The sequence below is a fragment of the Buteo buteo genome, chromosome 4, assembly GCF_964188355.1.
Source record: "Buteo buteo chromosome 4, bButBut1.hap1.1, whole genome shotgun sequence".
NCBI classification, from domain to species: domain Eukaryota; kingdom Metazoa; phylum Chordata; class Aves; order Accipitriformes; family Accipitridae; genus Buteo; species Buteo buteo.
This window is the reverse complement of record NC_134174.1, coordinates 46,804,462-46,825,202: the sequence shown is the minus strand read 5'-3', so window position 1 is coordinate 46,825,202 and position 20,741 is coordinate 46,804,462. Positions and strand designations below refer to the sequence as shown.

The 20,741-nt window shown below is 42.6% G+C and overlaps 1 protein-coding gene across 50 annotated transcripts in view; it reads right to left on the bottom strand.

Moving 5' to 3' along the window:
* The window catches only part of SORBS1 (sorbin and SH3 domain containing 1), a 180,089-nt gene that overhangs the window by 43,955 nt on the left and 115,393 nt on the right, over window positions 1–20,741 (bottom strand). For 23 of the 50 annotated variants that reach the window (XM_075025836.1, XM_075025835.1, XM_075025841.1 and 20 more), the window contains 10 exons: window positions 19,678–19,704; window positions 19,391–19,506; window positions 16,196–17,002; window positions 15,260–15,631; window positions 12,203–12,350; window positions 7,058–7,087; window positions 3,186–3,361; window positions 2,337–2,400; window positions 1,199–1,273; window positions 801–863 (listed from right to left, as the gene is read on the bottom strand). In XM_075025836.1, the coding sequence (XP_074881937.1) occupies window positions 801–863; window positions 1,199–1,273; window positions 2,337–2,400; window positions 3,186–3,361; window positions 7,058–7,087; window positions 12,203–12,350; window positions 15,260–15,631; window positions 16,196–17,002; window positions 19,391–19,506; window positions 19,678–19,704 (1,878 nt within the window). The remainder of the gene's footprint in view (window positions 1–800; window positions 864–1,198; window positions 1,274–2,336; window positions 2,401–3,185; window positions 3,362–7,057; window positions 7,088–12,202; window positions 12,351–15,259; window positions 15,632–16,195; window positions 17,003–19,390; window positions 19,507–19,677; window positions 19,705–20,741) is intronic. The other 27 variants (XM_075025850.1, XM_075025862.1, XM_075025869.1 and 24 more) reach the window with 13 other exon arrangements.

Below are 20,741 nucleotides of genomic sequence, written 5' to 3'. Positions count from 1 at the left end.
TCTGTATGTCCAGCATGTGCAGCGGATTCCAGTGTTTCTCATACCTAAGTGTTTTTATGCATATGCACACAGTTACATGATTATCACTGCAATAGATGATCTTTCACCATCCCTGAAACATGACTGCAAAGGATTCTGGTTTGTACATGAAGTTTAAAGGAATCTGCTGAGCACATGAAGAGGATAAGGTAAAGACAGTGTTATTTCAAGTTGCAAGATGTGCTGATGAGACTGTCAAACTCTGTCCTTGCCTAGATATGCCATGTGCGCCTAAGGCCAGCCCTGAACCTATGTTACCAGGTTATATTTATTTTAAAAGACTACATTGAGGGACTGATCCAAAACCCACTGAAGCAAGCAGCCTTTTTACCAATAGACTTCAGTGGCATTTTGGGTCTGGCCCTAATACTGTGTTAATATTCCAAACCAGAAGTAAATAATTAAAGGAATGTATTGATCTGAAAGGGGGGGTAGGAGAAATCTCAGTTAAACCACATCTTTACATGTAAGTCAGCATTCTAGGCATGTTAAATAATCACTGCACGCACACGGCTAAATACAACTGATAAGCGCATAAAACCAAGCAAACCCCAAGTCCGTAGCATTAGTCAAATACTAGTTACAAAGCCAGAGGAGCACTGCAAAGCCAAAAAGGCATCATACAGTCAAGGCAATACTTAGAGTGCAGCAAATCATTATGAGGCAGCATAATGCTCAGCAACTAGAAAAAACTCCAGGAAGAAAATAAATGGATAAGGTAGCATTTGTGCAGAAAAATACATATAGTCCTTTATTATTACCTTCAGAGATAGGACTAGGAGTAGACGCAGGAAACTGGTATGTAGGAGAATAAGGATTGTCTTCTGCAGCAGAGAAAAGCAGTGGATTTTGAGACTATCCACAGTGAAGTGGAGGTTCTGCTTCATCCCCCAATTTCCTATCACCGTATGATTTTATTGCCTACTTTAATAATACTAGAGTAAATGGCATCATACTTTAAAAAAAGATTAATGGATTAGCAAAGATTTAGTTATTTTATGCATCACACAAGAAGATATACTGGGCATAACTGAATTTCCAGCCAGTGTAACACATGGGTAATGAAAATCTAGAACCTGAATCTAGTTACTATTAGGATGCTATAGTACAGTTAACTCAAAGCACAAGACAACAGATACTCTGACTAAACTTCTGGTACCTTCAGTTTTTTGCTGGATTTCAGGAAGTTCAGGAAATATGTAGGTAGGGCAATAAGGATTTTCTTCAGGAGTGTCTAAGGAGAGGAACATGATTTGCAAAAAAAAAAGAACAGACAGGACAGATTTAAAGGGGAAGAAGGGCGAGACAAGAATCCATACAAGTTGACTGCAGAACGGTCCCTCTTGTGCTGATGTTCTAGCATGACACAACCTAGAGGCATCTCTGCTCATTGCTGCCTTGCATGTCTGGGCCCTGCAAAAGATCCTGGAAACCGAGGGGACTGAACTAATTCTCTTCCTTCTGAAGCATGGGCTCTGGCCAGGCTGAAGAACCTCTGTTAGGAGCACTGGGATTAGGAAACAGTTCAACTCATTCCATCCAATATAACACAGCACCTATCTATGCATAAAGCTCATCATGACAGCACCTGCAGCAGCAAATAAAGCTCCAGTTTTGCATGCTCTATGTTTTATTATATAAGCACAGATCTGAATTGCACCTGCCTGCACATTAGGCTGTTCAGAGTGTTCAGTTTGCAGATGTTATTACAGCCATTTCTCACACAGAAGAACAAACGTGAATGTATCAGCAGCCAGGCACAGACGTGCCCCAGAGTAGGGGATCCCCTAAGAGTGCATCACTACAAAGTTTGCAAGTACTCACCAGAATTTTAGGTTTTGAAACGAGAAAATTTGAGGTTTTGAAAATAGCAGAGTTCAGATTCTGGACCTTTCCATTGGTTTCAGTGAGCTTCAAATCAAGTTTTGTTACACAGGTACTAAAGCTTTACAGTGTAAAGTTTTCTCTTGCACACAGAGCAGTTTTAGTGATAACCTACTGTCCTTTGAAAGTGTGTATGGGTGGGGTTAACTGCTAAAACTGGAGTTCAGGGTTCTATTCTCTAAATATGGAATTATTAATGGCTTTCTGATCTCAAACAGACTTTTCTTTGGACTTCACTGTTCTTACCTTTAACTTCAGACATTTCAAATACTTTGAGTTCTACGGTGCACAGCAAACACTAGTTAACATAAAACACTTCTATATAACAAGCAGTACAACTCTTCACATTAATGAAACAAAATGTTATCAAGGTGGTTGTTTAAAGTAAATAAAAACCATCTGTGTTACAGTACCTCTATTTAGCTTGTGGATCTGTTTGAACATCGTCTTGTACCAGTCCTTTGATCTGTCTGTATTCTGTTGGAAAAATAAATACACACATATAATAATCACAGCCATGAATTCTACCAGCCTTCCAAAGTTCTCATGAATCTTCCAGCAATACTGAAAAGGGTTTACACTCTGCTATATAGAATTAATACTTTGAAATATGAGTGATTTCACTCAGATATATAATCTCCTATGTAAGAAAGCTACAGGCTTCACTCAAGTTACTAATAACATACAAGCTTTGCAGCGGTAGGTTGTAACCTGTGTAGAACTGTAGATTGTGTGAAAGGTTTTGCACGTTAATGTGATTTGACATCTAAAAGTAGAAACCTTACCTATTTTTAGTCATACGTACCAATTTCCTAAGCATTCAATTGACAGTTAGAAACACTTAATGTTCAAGTCACTCCAGACACTAGTTGTAAGAATAGGTTAATAATTCGTTTCATGATAATTTCCCCTGAACACCAAATGAAATTAAACATGCTGTATAAAAGAGATATCTGCCTTTAAGATAGCTAAAATGAGACAAAACTCTCAGCTGCTAGCTGTAAATGAAACAGAAGAGCAGAAAACAGTATTTTCAAATATGATGAAAAGATACGTGAACTTGAATTTTTTCCCCCCGAGGCAGCTGAAACAGGTCATTGATAGCAAACGGAAGTGTTCATAATAAAACACATTGGAACTAGAATTCTATCTTCCCTTAAATCTCTGCAGTTTCTGGAACTTTAGTGAATTCCCTGAGTCCTAAGGTAGGTAGAATCTGGCCCAGGTTTTGTGCACTGACCACATGCTCTGTGTTGTCTTACCCTCAGTGGAATGCCAATGTCATCGACGGAGGTATCAGCCATGTGCTGAGGGCTCTTGACAATGCTTCTCTTCTCCTCCATTGCCCTCTTCTCACTTGGCACCGTCTCCTGAACCAGTTTGTCCCGTATGGGTGCTGAATCAACTTTATCAGAAACTAGTCTGTGTGGTACTGAATCTGGAAATGACAATGGGGTATTCTTATCTCATCCCAGAATTTCACCACATTCCACTCTTTTAAGGCAAAAATCCTAGCAAGTAGTTGATGAGACAGACTGTGTCACTGCTAGCTGTGGTTAGCATCTGGACTGAAGGAAATCTACAAGGAAAATATTTGAAGCAGGCTAGCACCTCTCAGGTAGCTACCTTCACACATCTCATGACAGTTTCAGTTGTCACATAAGACAACAGAAAATTTTGGTTTCAAGGACTGTTTGGGGGTTGGGGTTTTGTGTCTTTTTGACTAATTAGTGACTCTGCAATCTCATTCTTCATCAAAAAGCATCAGTGATACAGTCTCCTAGACATCTTTTTCTGCTAGTGATTTCAATCTAATGGAGCATTCTATGTGGTAGTGGGGCACTACTTTTTAACAGCTTGCACTCACCTGTCAGACAAACCCATTCCTTACAGTCAGTATATGATGCTTCCAAATCATCTCTGTGCCCTAACCGGAGTTTGTAAGCAACAAATTCCACTGTTGTTTAACCGTACATATGATTCCTCTTGCACATGAGTCTGCGTAAAGATTGGGGGGAAACAACTAATTGCTCCAGAATGCCTCACTTCCACCTGCAATTCCTTGACACTGCCCAACTGACACCCACACATAGCAGCAGGAATGACCCCCATCACTGGCCAAGGAACCAAGGGAGCTCAGGTTGCTCTGAAGCTCTGGAGAGCTGCAGCACAGCAACCCTGAGGCTCTGCCGAGGACTTTTTCTATGTGGATTTTCTGGAGTGGAAATATCTGTGATTTTACAGTCTGCCTCATCAAGACTTTGCCAAGTCCTATCCCTTTTACTTCACTGCATGCATTGAAAAGAGAGAGATAGACAGATGTTTATTCACATGCACATCACCATACTGCCCAAAGCCATTAAATGTGCAGAAATCTGAAAGGGGCAATTAGCAGAGGAAAGGCTCGTGCATAACAAAGCAGTGGTCTTTTTGTACCTTGAGCAAACACAATTCTGCCCTGCTAAGCTCAGTACATGAAGGATTTGTGTTTGAGTGCTTGGTTTGAAATTACCAAACTTTGTCTTCCTCCTCTTTAAGAAAAAATGAAATAATGTTTATAAATGTGCAAGATGGGGCAAAGCATCTATTAAATCCTTGTTTAGCATTTTCATCCTATTTCCTCTCCCTGTGAATGTGTGTGCACTATCTTTTGGTCCTTCCATGTCCCTGGTGTACAGGGCTCTCCATTTTGTAGGAAGTACTTGGTCCATTTCTATTACTAAACGCCTTACTATGCCTCTAGGAACAGAGCACAGAAAGAGCAACTGAAACTAGACCATTATTCCATGACCTTGAAGACCAAAAGGAAGCGGGGTTTTGGATGTAGATGGGAATGCGGACAGGATGCAAACTTTAGGAAAGGTCACCACTTTCCTCCATTACTTATCATTATCACTGCTGATATTACAAGTCCTGAGCTTCTGGTCTAGAAAAGTCATTATTTTCTGCAGGGTAGAGAATTCAATGCCAGAGAAGGTTACAAAGTCCTTCTCTAACAGGACTGGTAAATACATATTATTTCTCTTTGATTCCCGAGCTCCCTGCACTACAAAAGTGGTTGGCTGTTTGTCAGATAAACCCCATCTGAAACGATGATGATAATATTCAAAATACCCAATATAGACATAAACAACAGGGTAAATGTATCACAATCTGATTTCCCAGTGCCACAGCCATGATCTAAGCAAAATTTTTATTTTGATGATTTAGCAAAAATAAAACCCACCATCTGGCCTGCGCCAGCCATCTCCCAACCATGAATTCACATAACATGAAGGTTTGGGAGCTATCTAGCATGGCATAGCCAGGGGGGAAATCTACCAGCCAGTTAAACATATTTTGAAGGAGTCTTCAAAAATAGTTCTTGGAGTGCACTTAGAACTGGTTGAAGGTGCTGGACTGACAACCCTGGAGACAGGAAAGGCCTGTCTGACAGCATGAGTTGTATTAGGGCAAGCCCTCTCTCCCTCCTATGTCACAGGACTCAACCAAGAGGACCAGCTTAGCTGCTGCTCCAGTTTGGCTGCTCAGCTAATGCTGTAAACACAGACACCTGCTGCACAGGTGTCTTTGCAGAGGGAGGAACTCAAGCCCACATCTTTCACCACAGATTTCCAACAATACCCTACAACTTGGAGAATAATGGCTAAACTTTACACTGACTTATTTGCCATGCAGCTCCAATGATTTCAAAAGAGTTTATGGAGATATATACCAGGCTTTGAGGTATTTAAAAATCAGAGGGCCAAATCTGGTGCCTAATCATCCAAATAACCAGACTGCACCAGTCAGCACACCCCATGGCACCTGAGCCATCCTTTTGCAAAAGCAGAAGCAATATATGGGGTTACACAGCAAGACAGCTTTACTGTTGTGACCAATAGGACATAAAAAGCAGGGGAGAGGTGGCAGCCAGCAGCTTTGTATGGTCATTTTGGTACACTGAGAGCAAGTACAGACCCAGCTGTGCCACAACACACTTCATTCTCCCAGACCTAGGATCACTCAGGCTGTCAGAAACTGCTCTGTGGCTATCTCTAGTTCAGAAAACAAAGGAGTTCCTGATAATGCAGGGAAACACCTTCCAAAAGGGAAAAAAACCCAACAGGAAACCTCTGTTCAGACTTGCAGGCAAGCGTTAAACTCACAGCTGAGTGGTGTCCAATGAGGTGTAAGCTGTTATGCAGCCTGTCACCTCAGCAGGGTGGCAGCAGAGAGGAGGGACAGGCTGGTATCACAGCAGAAGGAACCTGGTGGATGAAGTCTGACCAGGTCAGCAGCAGCCTCACTGGCAGATGCTGTCCTCATTGGACACACTCTGCTAGCCCCAGGCCCATGCAGCAGAGTAAGAGCACACGGTATTGGCTTCCCTGTGTTTCTATTTGTGCTATTTAAAGTGCTTAGGCACTCTCTGTGACTCTCTTCTCCCACCTTTCCATTTACCCCACCATGGCCATAACCAAAGAATAATAATATGGGTAAGCGGTGCATAGTTCATGTTCCTAGAACACCCACTGCAGACTGAGCTACTTCTATTTGGGGAGTGAAAGATGACCAGGAAAACAACTTGCTCTTCTTTCAAGGAGAGACTCTCACACCCTTTGCAAGAGCAGAGAGCTGTCCGGGGACAGAAGGGTGGCAGCACACGAGCATACTTGCACGCTACAATTTTATCATCTATTTCTTGACATCTGGCACAAATACTTCTGCTCTTAGAGTCATGTGAATACTGATTTCTATTTCTCTTTCCTCTCCCCTCGCCCCAAGCAAGACCAAATCTAATGTCAGTGTAGAGAAACTTGATAATATGCCCAAAGGGAGTAAACCTAAAGGCTTAAAAGGCAGCCCCAAAAGTGAGTTAGAACAATCAAATGTCTGTAAATCTTACGACTTGGGAGGAACAGGTGAGTAATTTAGGGTTTCAGTATATTAACAAGTGGCCAAACAGGTAGCATTTAGAGAAAAGACTGAAATCAAACATTCAGTGACCTGGACTAAGCCAGGACAAGTATTTATACTAATTCCTTTGCCGGTCCTGGGAAGTGTGTTTGCCAAAGGTACTCCTCAAGCTAACAAAGCAGCAGCTTTGCTCCAGAGGCAGCAGCTGGGGGGTAGCAGACCTTTCACATCATACCTGCCAGGCTACTAAGCCTTTTTTGCTGTTCTGTGGTAAAGGAAAAAACAAAACAAGAAATACAGAACAAATGGGTGAGACATAAATAGCAAGTGCTCTGGTGCTGCATTTCTGACAGGCAAGAAGTACACTGTAGACAGAACGGCAGCAGCTGCTGGAGAGAATCTGTTTTCAAATACCCTGCCAAAGTGATGGCCCACAGTCCCTTCTCCACGCAGCAGCCTTACGGAATAATATAAATCTCATGATGCAGTGACCAATACATTTGCAAAGAGCATTTTGTTAATTTTTTTTTATTTATTTTTTCTTAACATCAGAGAATGAAAAAAGTTGGACAGGAGACAATTTGAAAAACAGTAAAGACTCACAGAGTCAAACAACTTGACAACTAACACTGTTACCATTAGCATGAAGTACATCTTGAGACAATAATGCCATAGCATTTCAAAGGGATATAGGAAAGGATCAAGTCATTGGTGCTTGCTGAGTCTCATCACATACTAGCCAGCCACAGATTCAGTGATTTGTGCATAGACACAGCTTGGTTAAGGCTTCAATTCTCAGAATGGTCCCCTTGGTTTAGGGTCTTTCATTACTGAGCACCCAGACTGGGACATTTGTGGTATCTTCCAGTGTGTTTGAGCACCCTAGAGCTGATGCTCATAGCTGCTTTCCATAGGGATGCCCAAATGACTTGCCCACATCATGGCTGGGAACAAACCATGAATTCTTAGCTCTCTGTTCTTTGCTCTTTCTACGCCCTAGCAATTAATCCTTTCATTTAAAGCATGAAAGCCATTTGAAAAGAATAAACTATTTCACTTACACACAAAATACAAACACTCTTGAAAGCTCATATTGTTAATGCAAAGATTTCAAAACTTTAATATATTAATCACACTTGTTACATATTCATAATAAACCATGCCATGCAATGCCTGCCCAGGAAATAACTGCGCTTTGGGATGTCGTGGGACACTTATCAAGCAAGTCTACAGTAGGTAACAATACTCCAGGTGTATACTGTTTGCTAGCAGAACCCATCTGCACTAGATACTTGTACTAAGTGGATCATCTCTGCCAGGGAGACTGATATTTCTCCTCACTAAGTGCAGCTCCCTCACCAATACCTATTAACTTTATTCTTTAACCCCAGCACTTCACTGATGGCAAGCTGCTCATGTGCATTATGCTCACGTGATAGCTGCCAACATATGAAAGAAGCCCCTACGTGCAATGGCTAAAAGGAAGAGTTAGCAATCTGAACCTGAAAAGTAGATGGTGAACCACCTGCTGCAGCATTCTTCTAAGCGGGCCATCAGGAGTAGGCTGCTGTATTATGAGAAAGGAGAAAAGACGCGAGTGAGGATGGTCTCAGCTTCAGCCGTCACCTTCACTGAGGAGAATTGTGTTCAATCACTAAGGTCTCCTGACAAAACCATTGTGGTTTAAGAAGTCAATGCTTGAGAGCTCCTTCCTATCTCTTCTTTGACAGGGGAGAGAATATCACAGATGAATAGACTTTTCATGAAAAAAAAAAAAAAGTACTTTTTACATGAAGAGGAGGTTTCCTTTTCACTTACATCTCTGAGTAGAAAAGAGAGCAGCTGATGAACAGAAGTGGAAGGAGCAGGAGGTATCTGCTATTTCACTCTCCTGCCTGACCAGAGCCAGCTTGCAGCCCCAGGCACACACCAGCTAACTGAGGCTTTCACCCTTGATCTCGTGTTCTGGGACTGTAAGCAAAGGCCAAAAACTTGTAGGCTTCTCAGAGAAAGGGTGGAGCAGAGGAATAGAACTGCTGGCAACAGTGAAGGAGTGATTACAGATGCCTTCAGAGTTCCCAGAGCAGGAAGCACTGAAGAAGACCAAGACCTGAAACCAGTAACAAAAGGAGAAGAGGAAACAAGTATTTGAGTACATGCTTAGTGCAAAATAAAGGTGTCAAAAAGAAAATTAATCAAGACACCAGCAGATATGATGGGAAGAAATTCTTACCTTGGTGGTAGGAATGAACAAGAGGATCTGAAATTACTTTTTTATAAGCATAAATCTTATTCAGTTGGTATTACTGAAATCCAGTAGAAAAACTTGAGGTCTCTCATCATGACTTACTGAGTAAGATCAAGCAGACAAAATAAAGGATATAGTGTAGTTTCTGTGCCTCAAATCCATTATCTGTTTCTAAGTCTCTGACAGTTCCAAATCAAAGCGTCTTACATGCTTACAGTCAATGAACTAGCAGATAAAGCATAAAATAGGACAGTAGGTGATGTCTGCTAGAACAGTCACTCCAGAGAATAAGATAACCAGCTCCTTAAAAAGCAATCAACCCACTGAGGAAGGAGAAAGTCACATTACCAATCTGGAAGGCTAACTAAACTACTAAAGGTCTCAGACTGCCAGCATTAAAATTTGAAATTTCTAATTCAGAGGGTATTTCATAGCACCCAAGAGAAATTTGTATTAAACCTCATCTTGACATGAAGGAATTGATTTCAGCACAAAACATAATTAACCATTCAGGGGAAGGTGGATCATAGCCTAGTAACAATTTGTTATAGGCCACGAGACCAAACCAGTTTTGAACAGATAAGGTCCATAAAGATGAAACAAATACGAATCACATCAACCAGGACGGAAATGTAATAGATAACTAAGATCTGAGAACCATTTAAAACCACTAAGTTAGCAAAAAGAAATCTTAATGCTATGCCGGGATAAAACCTAGATAGGAATGGAAGCATAAGGAACTCTAAGAAACCCTCAACACATAAAAAGATAGGAAACTAACAAAATTTATACCTATAAGTAGGTAACATATGCTGGGAAGTGAAAGAAAATGACAACGGAAGCAAAAGAATTAACAGAAAGTCTCAGAGACTCAAAAATAGGTTTTGAGGTACCTGAAGAATAAACAGAAACCTAGCAATAATCTTGTTCTTTTATGAAATAGGCACAGTGGAACTGTTAATAAGAGGGCAGAAAAGACGACACATCTGATTACAACTTCCATTCTGCATTTGGGGGTGGGGGGGTGGGGGGGAAATCTGATATCCTACCACCTGATGGAGAAATACTTTCCACTTCAACAGTAACTAAGGATGATGCTGAATGGCAACAACTGAGGTCAGATGCTTAAAAATTAGCACGTTCATATAAATTGTACTGAAGCAGTTTTCTGCTCTAAAGAGAGCAGTTATGGAGAAAGCAGCTCATTGGACCATTAACATTCATCTTCAGTATGCCTTGGAATACAAAGGAAACTCCACAGGACAAGGAATAAAGCAAATGTTGTGACAACCTTCAAAAAGCATCAGTGTGATGGCTGGGACAACTGTCAAGTTGACAATAATGCCAGAAAAAAAACCCCCACTGTAATGACTTATATGGGATTTTACTAATAAATACTATGACACATGCAACGTCAGTCAATACAGATTCATGACTAACATGCCTCGTCAAACCAGTTCAGTATGATTCTTGCAAATTACAAGTTTGACAGAAGACTGAAAAACACACATTAGAATGAGATACTTCACAGACTTAAGTTGCTTATCAGGCCATAATCTACACCATAGTCAACAAAAATGTGATGAGAGAAGGCTCTTCAATCTATCAGGATACAGTATCATGAGTGCTAATGGTCAGAGGCAAGACATTCAGACAGGACAAATTGTTAACTGTGAAGGTTATTAATAAACAGAACAATTTGACATCAGTTGTCTCAGAGCCTCTGTGTGTGTATCATCATATTATATAGATTCTTCTCTTGTGCTCTTAAAATCTACAGAGACAAAATATCCTTGTGTAGTACACACTGAAATGCTCCAGGTTTAATGCGAAAACCAACCAAAAGAGTATCCCACCTCAAGAAAGTCAACAAAAGGCTTTGAGATAAAGAAAGGCTGCCTCAAACAGTATTTTCTCCTCTTGAAGCAGCTGAGGAATCCAGACACCGACATTCAGAAGCACACAAGCAAAGCTGCTTCAGATGCTGGCAAAAAGGAAGAGATAACCCACTCATTACCCCTATAATCAGCTGCGCTACAGTGAGGACACTACCTTCAGGATCAAAGACTAAAGTCTGTTTTAAAAATGCACTGAAAAAAAATACATGAGGGGCTGGAAAGGAGCCCACCAATGCACACCTGTAATTAGAGTAACTACAATATGAGGAGTGCAGGCCTTACCCATATTTTCTGATTATTTTTTTTCTTTGCAAAATGTAAGACACAGCATTGTAGATTAGAATCTGCTTGTCGTGGAGTTTCCTAAGTCCACTGGAAACCAAGGCAAATTGGACTGCATCTGTGTGGCCCTTTATAAGCTACAGTCTTTAGTGATGCACAATGAGCTGGGAGGCTGGGGTAATGCCAGCCATCAGGAGAACTAAAAAAGAGAAGCAAAGTTTCCCTCTAATGCCAGATGTAAAGAGATGCAACTGTCCATTCAGAGGGAGCTGCTGTGAGGCAGAGAAAGGCTTAGATTAGTAAACATGGGAGTGCTCAAACAAGGTGGTTTTGTTCATATGCAAACCCAGAGCTCAAGGACTACTGCAGTATGAGTCTGAGTTAATCCAGTTATGGATAGAGGAACAAATTGCCAACTCCAAACTTATGGGCAAACAGATTATTTAATATTGGGTAAATTCTGCTGGGAACCCAGAGGTCAAACCTCTCCTGTAGTAACTAAAAATATGACTGCTTTCATGCTGCAGTAGCTGAGAAGTAACATATCCCCTTTTCCAGTGAGGGAGAACCCACCTCAAGCCACCTTGCGTCTACTGACAGATAGATGCAAACATACACCCTTTTCCACTATGACAGGACACCTGATGGGAGATAAGCTGTTACCCTGTGATAACTTACTCATATGTCCATAGACCAGTTATAAGCCTCTCCCTCAACATCAGAGTAGCTTCTGATCCACAGGTTTTAACTAGAAAAAGTAGGCATTGTCCCTCACCTCTAACCTCTTACTTGCCTGTTGTATGCTCCAGTCACTACAACTTTCTGGAGGCAGCTTTGTTAGCTCTTAGTAGTCTGGACTTAATTGCCCATGGCACACACATTCTCCAGTTCCTTGTAAGCATAACAGATTGCTCAGTTTGAGCCACAAATACCTATATGCAAGTCTCCTTACCTCGATTGTGCTGCAAGAGGACAATAGTGGGATTGACGATTGTGGTAGAAGGATAGGCAGAGGAAGACTTGTTGATTGAAGTGAAGGAGGTTGGATAGTCTGTGCCAGTGCCAGGCTGGGGCACTTCATTTAGCACAGGACCTGGGTCCTGAAAAGGAGAGCAACACATCATTAGCAGCATGCAGAAGGCTGCTACACTGGGAAAATGTGGGGAAAAAAACCCCCAACATTTTAAGCTGAATGAGAAGCATAATCACAGCAAATTTTAGTAAACAAGGCATAAGCATGAGTGTTACCCTGCTCCTTGTATGTACCCTGCTTGTTGTTAATGCAATTAGTTTGCTAAGGCAGTACTATAATTATTTGGTGTTGGGTTTCATAACTCCAACCCCAAAAGGAGGCACTAAATTCATCTGGCAGACTCTCTGGAGCAAACACAGGGTGCCAGAAATGAGCAAATCAGGTTGGGGTGGAAGACACAGACATCTTTCCTCTGGTACATACACACACAAACATTTGTTTTAAAATTATTCCTATCGTAGCAAGAAGTCAGACATGCAAAACTCATGCAATTCTGGAGTGAAACATTATTACTGCAGCTGGTCTCATAAGAAAGGTCCGAGCAATAAGGTTAGCACCATCACTCAGGAGACAGTGTGACACCTACCTGGTTAAAATAATGAAATAGAAAAAAAACCCCAAAACTGATAGCAGGTAAAAGGTGGGACTCTAGCAAGGAAGATACTCAATGTGGCTTTGCAGCTGGAGCACATATAGCAAGCTGCTCTTGTTCTCCTAAAGCATCCAGCTGCATTATTTGCTTGTTTCAAACCCACCTTTGGTATCACCACAGCTCCGGCTGTTTTGTAGAAATACAGGCTGTGTCAGCAGAGAGACTTTAAAAACTAGTTAGTCTTTGAAAAATCTCAGTCCAGGCATACCAGGCTTTTGTTGGTACTAAGGGAAAAAGATAAAGCAGGGACGATGACTAAGGCTGTGTGTGCCAGTTTAGGCTAAGATTTTTCAAAGCTTCTTAAGGAATTTGGACACACAATTACCATTAATGTGGAATGAGCATCCAAAGAGAGTATGGAACAGCGTACCAGATTTCTGCACTCCTGCTACTCCACTGTCCGACTGAAACGCTGCAGGCCGCTGATCTGTAAAATGGAGCTGAGCATTCAGGGGGATTTTCATCACTATTAAAAAAACCCTGAACATGCACTTCTGTGTAATATTCTTATTGCTCCACAAGAATCCCTACTCCTGGCTTTTCTGGCCAAGTACAACTCAGTGCCCTTCATACCCACCAGCATCAGGGGAAAGAACTTACAGTATCAGACAGGTGGCTGAACAGGGGCCAGAGTGAGGCCTGGCACCAGAGGTCAGAGATAAATCATAGTGAGAATTGGCCACCAACAGAACAAGCACCTACAGTCTCTCCAACCTAGAGGGGAAATAGGGAAGAATAATCCTGTTCTGCTAGATGGAGGTGATCTTGCTCCAAGCAGCATCTGATCAGGCCATAGACATTTCATGAGGACAGAAGGGAATCAACGGTCCTCAGAAACAGATGTCCCTAAGAGAGAGACCCAGCCCCACTTTGCTGGCTGTGATAATATTCCAAACAATGCAATTTGGGCGAAGGAGTGGGAGTCAGGGAGAAGTATGAGAAAGTTGGGTTTGAGCTTCACTTTGATAACTAAAATATAAAGAACCTTCAGAGAAGAGGGATGTCAGATCAGGGTAGGCTCAGCAGTCCCATCTAAGTCCCCAAAGGGGGTGAAGACCATTTACATCATTGTGGAAAACAGCACTGTGACTACATGCCTGAAGTGAGCATGCCCAAAAATGTTTCAAAACTCTCATCTCATGAAAAATCTGGTACAGCATAATTTCCACTACTCCTCTATGATTTGGATGCCTGCTGAATTTTTCTGGAGCCTGCAGATAGGCTCCATTAAAAAACAAAGCCCCCGAACTTTCATTACTCTCTGCAATAAAAACCCCACTGATTTCAAGAGAAGCAGAAAGGCCAATGCTGAGAACTTTTGAAAATACCACCCTTGGTTTTTTTTTTTTTTTCTTTTTTTCCCTGCCATATGCCTGTTTGCTAGATCCCTATAGAGCCAGAGGGCAGAGAAAGCATCATCATGAGAGGAGGGGGGTTTTGCTGAACTTCCCTTCTTGTCCTTACAAGCAACCATATGAAAAAAAAACCCAAACAAACAAACAAACAGTGGCTGTAAGACTTCCACTACAAGTAGGGTCAGGCACTTTTTGCCTCCTCTGCAACTTTAACTGAGAGCTACTTTTCCTCCTTGTCCCTGGGGACTTTTTAAAAACAGGTGATAAGCATAAAGAGAAACAAAACCTACTCCAAGAAGAACACAGTAAATCCCAAGTTAAAACTGTTGCAGATTGGATTCTTTAAAATTTTCAAAGACAAGCAATTCCAAACTGAAGAGACACTCTCCCCCTAATCCATCCCATAGCACCTACACGCTTGGAAGACTCTCAGCTCAGTAACTGATACTATTGCTTGTAGGTCATTGGATACTGGCAGCAATCTTACACTGATTTCAGCAGGGATTTGTGTGGAGACCATACGGTTTTGTGGCTCCAAGTGGAACAGAAAGCCAGCCCTAACCTTTAACTGATCTGCTGTTGCTGCTTTAAATGTTATTTAAACACACATTAAGGATGCTATTAAAAGAGCCTGAAGAGATCAGTTAGTTGCAGCTATTCTGTTTATACAGATTTCATTATTCTGAGCAAATCCTGTGAAGACTCTTAAGGTGTGCATCACCTACCAGAATGGGCACAAAGGGAGACAGTCAAATGTTGTTGCAAGAAGTCAATAGAAAGTTCAAAGCTGCACAAGGCAGGCAACACACATGCACGAGCACAGGACGTAAACAAGGTTTCAGTTGTCATGCTGCTGGCAGGGAGTGAGTCATCACTCCTCTCTCAAGTTTAGTATTGCAAGGAGAAAGTAATTTTAATCTGGGAATACAAATTTAGGAAAAGGGCGAAGAGGGTACTTGGCAAGCTTACTGTATATGAGATGACTCCAGTGATTTCAGGCTTCAAGCCCCTGCACAAAGCCCCCGTGACTGGAGGGACAAGTGAAGGTGGTGATGAGAAGAATGGCAGTTTCGGGTAAACTGAGGGTAATGTGCCAGATGCGGAGGGTGCTTGGTTATGGTGGGAACCCCTCTGGAGATGTGGGGGAATGAAATCATCTAGAGTCGGAAAAGTCAAGGGTGAGCCGGGAGAACCAGTCTCAGGGAATACGGAGCCTTGCCCAAAAGGAACCAGAGGTGGTGGTGGAGTGCTGGAGCTGCCTTCTTGCTGTCTGTCTGCATTAACCTGGAGGAGTGGGACTACTATAACCCCAGGCTGAGCTGTGGTGGTGGCAGTGGCATCCTGTAGGAAACAAGGTGTTGTTACGCAATGGGGGAGATTGGTACTTGAGTCTAACGCAGCCATATAGTGTCATGCAAGGATGCACCCAAAATGATACGAAGCCCCAGCAGATTTTCTTTCCTTAGGGAGACTAATTCTTCAGTCTTGTAGCCCTGGCCTCTATGAACACGCATGTTTTTTCACAAAAATCTTCCTTCCCCTCACCACTGCAGTTCCGTGCAGTGAGGCTAAATCAAACCACAGAACAGCTCTGCATTCACCATCACTTGAGAAGCACTAACCATCACATTACAGAGTTTGCTGCTTTTACACCTCCCTAAAATAGAAAGATCCTCGCCAGCCCAACCCCCTACAAACACCATACACACACAAACACACAGATCAACGTTGGGGGGGGCGCGCATAGGTTGTTAAGTATTATCAAGTAGAAGACCATGAGACTCTGGTGGCACAACGAATGCTCAGAAATTAGGTAGGAGGGGAATAAAGCATTAAGGAAACATTGTAATGAATTAAAGAACCATCTGCACAGCTGAAAGAAAAGGTTATGGAGAAAACATGTACCATGCTGCGTCCCATTGCCTTGTACGGTGGCTGTCGCTGCTGAGTAAGGTAAGGCTCTTTTCTCATCCCGTCCTCTGTGGCAGCTGTGCTCTGGGGCTCTAGCACTCTGTCCCTCACAGCTTGCAGAGGTGACGACTGAGTCCAGGAGGGTTGGCCCGCACCATAACTAACTGCGTCTTTACTGAGGACAATGTAAAAGTATGGCCTGGGAGGAATAGGAGGAGGAGGAGGAGCAGAAAGAGACTTTCCAGTATCTGTTACAGAGGAAATAATGTTGGTGGCTGGTGCCTGAGTGAGCTCAGCACTCAAACTGGTGCTGGCTGCTGGGTCATGTGCGGTGCCAGTGGAATTTTCAGACGTGGCTGAGCAAGTGCTGTTAGATAAACAAGCTACATATAGTTTGGTGACCTTTTTATCCGCCTTCGTCTCATCACTGGAATTCATTTCAGCCTTACTACTGGGATCTGCCCCATCAGGGTTGCGTTGTATGGATGACGCATCTGACAAGGAGCAACTTTCCAAGAGTGGCTGCCCCGCATGCACCTCATCTTTGGGACCTGAAGAGGGGGAATGCCCTGCTGGCAAGCCTTGCTTCCCACTGGGGATAGCCCCATAGGGGGTAGGTGATGAGAAATAACGCCATGGACTGGCATTTGGTGATGCACGCAGCGTATAAGGCTTGGGTGCATTCAGGTACACGCAGTCCATGATGGGCACTGGCAACAGGTTGGGCACTTTAGTGCCAGTGGGAGGACGCCATGCAAAGCTTTCCTCTTTGGGAAGAGGAGGACGGGGAGGAGCAAGGGCCTGCCCAGGCAGAGTCAAGAAGGAAAAGGAGAGAGGAAGCAGCACCAAATGAAAGGAAAAAAGAAGGAAAAAATGAATAAATTCAAAGAACGAATTCAGTCATTAGACTTGGGTTAAGCAGGTTTTAATACAGCAAGAACAAAAAGCAAATACAGTATCTGGAATGTCAGTGCAGAAGTCACTCACATACATCATCTCATACATTCTCTCTTAGCACTGCTCACTGCAGCATGCAAACTTTACCCAGCTCTCAAGTCCCTGCCTACACATCCCTCTCTCACCTCAGTACTATATTGTTTCGAGAAGCCTGCACAGCAACACCCACCATGCCCCTGGGAAAGCCTGAGTCAAGATTTAACATCCTAGCTAACTAAACCCAGGCTCATGCCTGTGTAACTAAATACTTCCCAGCACTGGGGACATTTGAATCTCAAAGTCAAATTCAGAGCTCTAGGCCATCTCTGCACATTAAGTGCACTGCTGAAAAATGAATGCTGTGAAGTTTCACCAGTGCTAATGAAAGCAGACATCATGTGAATACTACAGCCTGCCACAGCTGGCTAAGTAAAAAGTCAGCATTTCCTCCTTCTAAAAGCTAGCTCTTGAATTCTCTTCAGGATTTTTCAGTCCTAAAAATGCTTTCAGGAAGATGAGAACGATTAAAGTTTCTTGAGGAACTGAGTTCATAAGAATTTGTCTCCAGAATCAAGATCACCAACAGAGAAATCCTGCTTCTAGTTAATAATAAAAAAATGCCTTACTGTTATTGGTACTTTGCAACATAGAGGTTGCTAACTGCACAACTGCCTGCTGACTGCAACTCCAATTACAGTGAATTTATTCTGAAAGCCAAACTGTTTTGAAATAAAATAACTTAGCAATAGAGAGGCTTCGTTTTATCTACTACTTTGTTACCAGTAGTTGAAAACTATAAACCACTGAAAGGGAGAGAATTAAAACACCCACCTAGTGAACAGTAGCTCCCTGCATTCTTGCAAATTAACCCTCTGGAGAATACCAAAGGAGGTTTTACACACACCCTGTTATCATACCCTTATGGGCAAAGGCTGACTAAACCAGTGCTAAAATGGTCAAAACCAGAGAATGAAGATGCCTTAACAGCTTGCAACATTCAAATCTGAAAAAATACCTTCTTTAAAATTCATCCACATGTGACAGGTTGTGGCCAGCATCCATTCTTGTTACATGGATGTAGACCTAGAATAGCTTCATAAAATTACAGCTACTGTCCTGAAATCTACTGTCCTCATGCTGCCCCTCTTTCCACCCCTTCCCTGATGTGTAAGGTTGTGGAGAAGCAGGTTGGTAAGTGGCTCCTTCTGAAGGGCTTGTGCTTCTGCAACAGGCTTGTTCCTTTTGATTCCTTAAGGACAGTAGTTTCAGTCTGGAGACTTCAGAGAGCCACAATATTTCGCTAGGTTAGATGAAGCCTCACTTTGCCACTATGTAGTATTATCAGGAAATACTAATTCACCACCTGCAATTGCTGTTTTCCATTTTCTTCCATTTCAGCTTAGTTTGGACAGGAGTCCTTACTGAATTCTATAAGAAGTGCTATGTGCATTAGCGCTCTCTCTGTTCCTCAACAAGATCAATAATGGACTACAGGACAGCTGTAAGTATCAGGCAGTAAACGGGTCTCTCCTTTAGGGTGCTGCTCCTTCCTGTGCCTTCATTTGAGTTGTGCCTTCTTCTGCTTTCACTTACAATTTCAGGAACAGTGTCTGTTCTGTGCCATTGCTATAGGTCCCTGATGACGGGAGCAGTCACCCTGATTGCAGACAAGGCTTTAAAGGGACTCTGTCTCACAGAAGAAAGTGGTTTCTAATTAAGAGTTTCCTTATCAGCTTTCAGACTGCTTCTATGCAGACCAACCACCCAAAAGAAAAAGGATGAAGTTACACATGTCTTAACAATTGACTTCCAACACTTTACCTTCAGGTACAAATAACCCTTCCCTTGTTGGCTTGTATCAGTTAAAGTGTTAAAACTGAAAGGCATTTCCCCAATATCTTGTTCTTAATGTTGGGTGTAACTCTGCTTTCAGCCTGCAGCAACCTCTAAGAAACAGACCAACATAAAAGACAAAACAGTAGTAGATAACTATGTCACCTTTTTTCTTGCAAACGAATAGCATTGTCCTCCTCCTTCATCCACCAAGGAAACACTGTGGCATGCCTGAACACACGAGCTCCACAGCACTCTGCTGACATCAGTGTTGCCCCCATTTTAAAGGTAGGAAAAGCTGAGGCACAGCAACTTACCCAAGTCTGTGGCAAAGTCTGGAGTTCAACCCAGGACTCCTGACCATGAACCCAGTGCTTGAACCCAGAAGATCACCCTCAGGGTCACAGAAGAAAGGCTTACCTGTGGCTTGCTGTCTGAGGAAAGGTTCGGACGCACACTCCTATAACCCTTGGCAGCCAGAGAAGATGGTTGGGCATCCCCATTGGCATCAGTGTTAGCTGATGACCTCCAATCATCTACAAGGGGAAGGAAAACTCAGATCACAGAGGATTCCCTCCAGCTACAGGACAGGCAAAAGGAAAGGACTTTTTCTTTCTTTTTTTTTTTCCTTTTTTTTTTTCCCAGGCAACAAGAAATACTTCCAAGAAAGCAACATAAGCAACAACATAAGCAGCCAATGTTTGTACCTGTTTCTGGGTTTTCTGGCTCCAGACCTAAGCATTTCACAGAAAGGAGGAAGAGAAGAGGTGGAGGATAGGCAGAGAGGAAAAGAAAGGGGAGAAAATAAACTGTTACATTTACAGAAAACATGTACCAATTGAAGTTAAGAGTTGAGCTACTTCATTTCACACATAAAACGTTTTCTGACAGGGCTGCCTAATTACCATAGAGACCAGCCCTAAACATGATGCCCTCCTTGTTTCTGACCTTTGTAAACACAAGGCAATTCATTCAGAGCACTGAAGAAACAATTGTTCATTGACATTCTTATTTAAGAGGCAAAAAGGCAGCTCATCTAGCTACTTTCTAAAGCTGCAGCTTGATGTCCAGACACCACAAATCACCAGAAATGTATGGACCCCATATTCAGCCATGATGCAGGCTATGAAGACATGTCTATCCTTATCAACATCACTATGCATGATTAACTGAGATAAAGGACTGCCAAACAGATCAGGTTTTGCAGAGCAAGCGCGTGTGCACAAAGGGAATTATAAAATATGATGTTACTTTACAACCCAGTCCCTGCAGCTAGGTGCATTGGTCTCATCACCTATTTACCCACCTCCCACTGGGCTCCTCCCCACCCCTCTACCCGTTTTGCTGTTTAAGTTACATGCAAAAAGCTCTTCCAGCTCCAAAGTACATTTCATAAAGCAATTGAGAGAGTAACCAAAGGAAGTATTAATGAGCTGATTTCCATAGTAATGGGCTCATTGCCATTCAAGCCACTGGAAATTTATGAAGCCATCAACAGAAGGGAGAAAGGCAATGGTGGGGGGTAGGAGTGAAGAAACAGAGAATGGCAGGCATGAAAAGAGGGTAGGTCACAGGTGGAGCAGAATGGGAGGAGAAGACAGAGCAGAAAGCAGCACATTGGGGCTGGAATTAATGGAATTGCCCTTTGTCCAACAATACAGTCAGAAACGATGTATGCTTTGCTTTCAAGAGCAAGTGTGACCCCCCTTTCCCCCTTAAGGGCATCTTGCCTTTGGGAGTTCATCCTCTGCTAGACCCACAACTCTAGCCA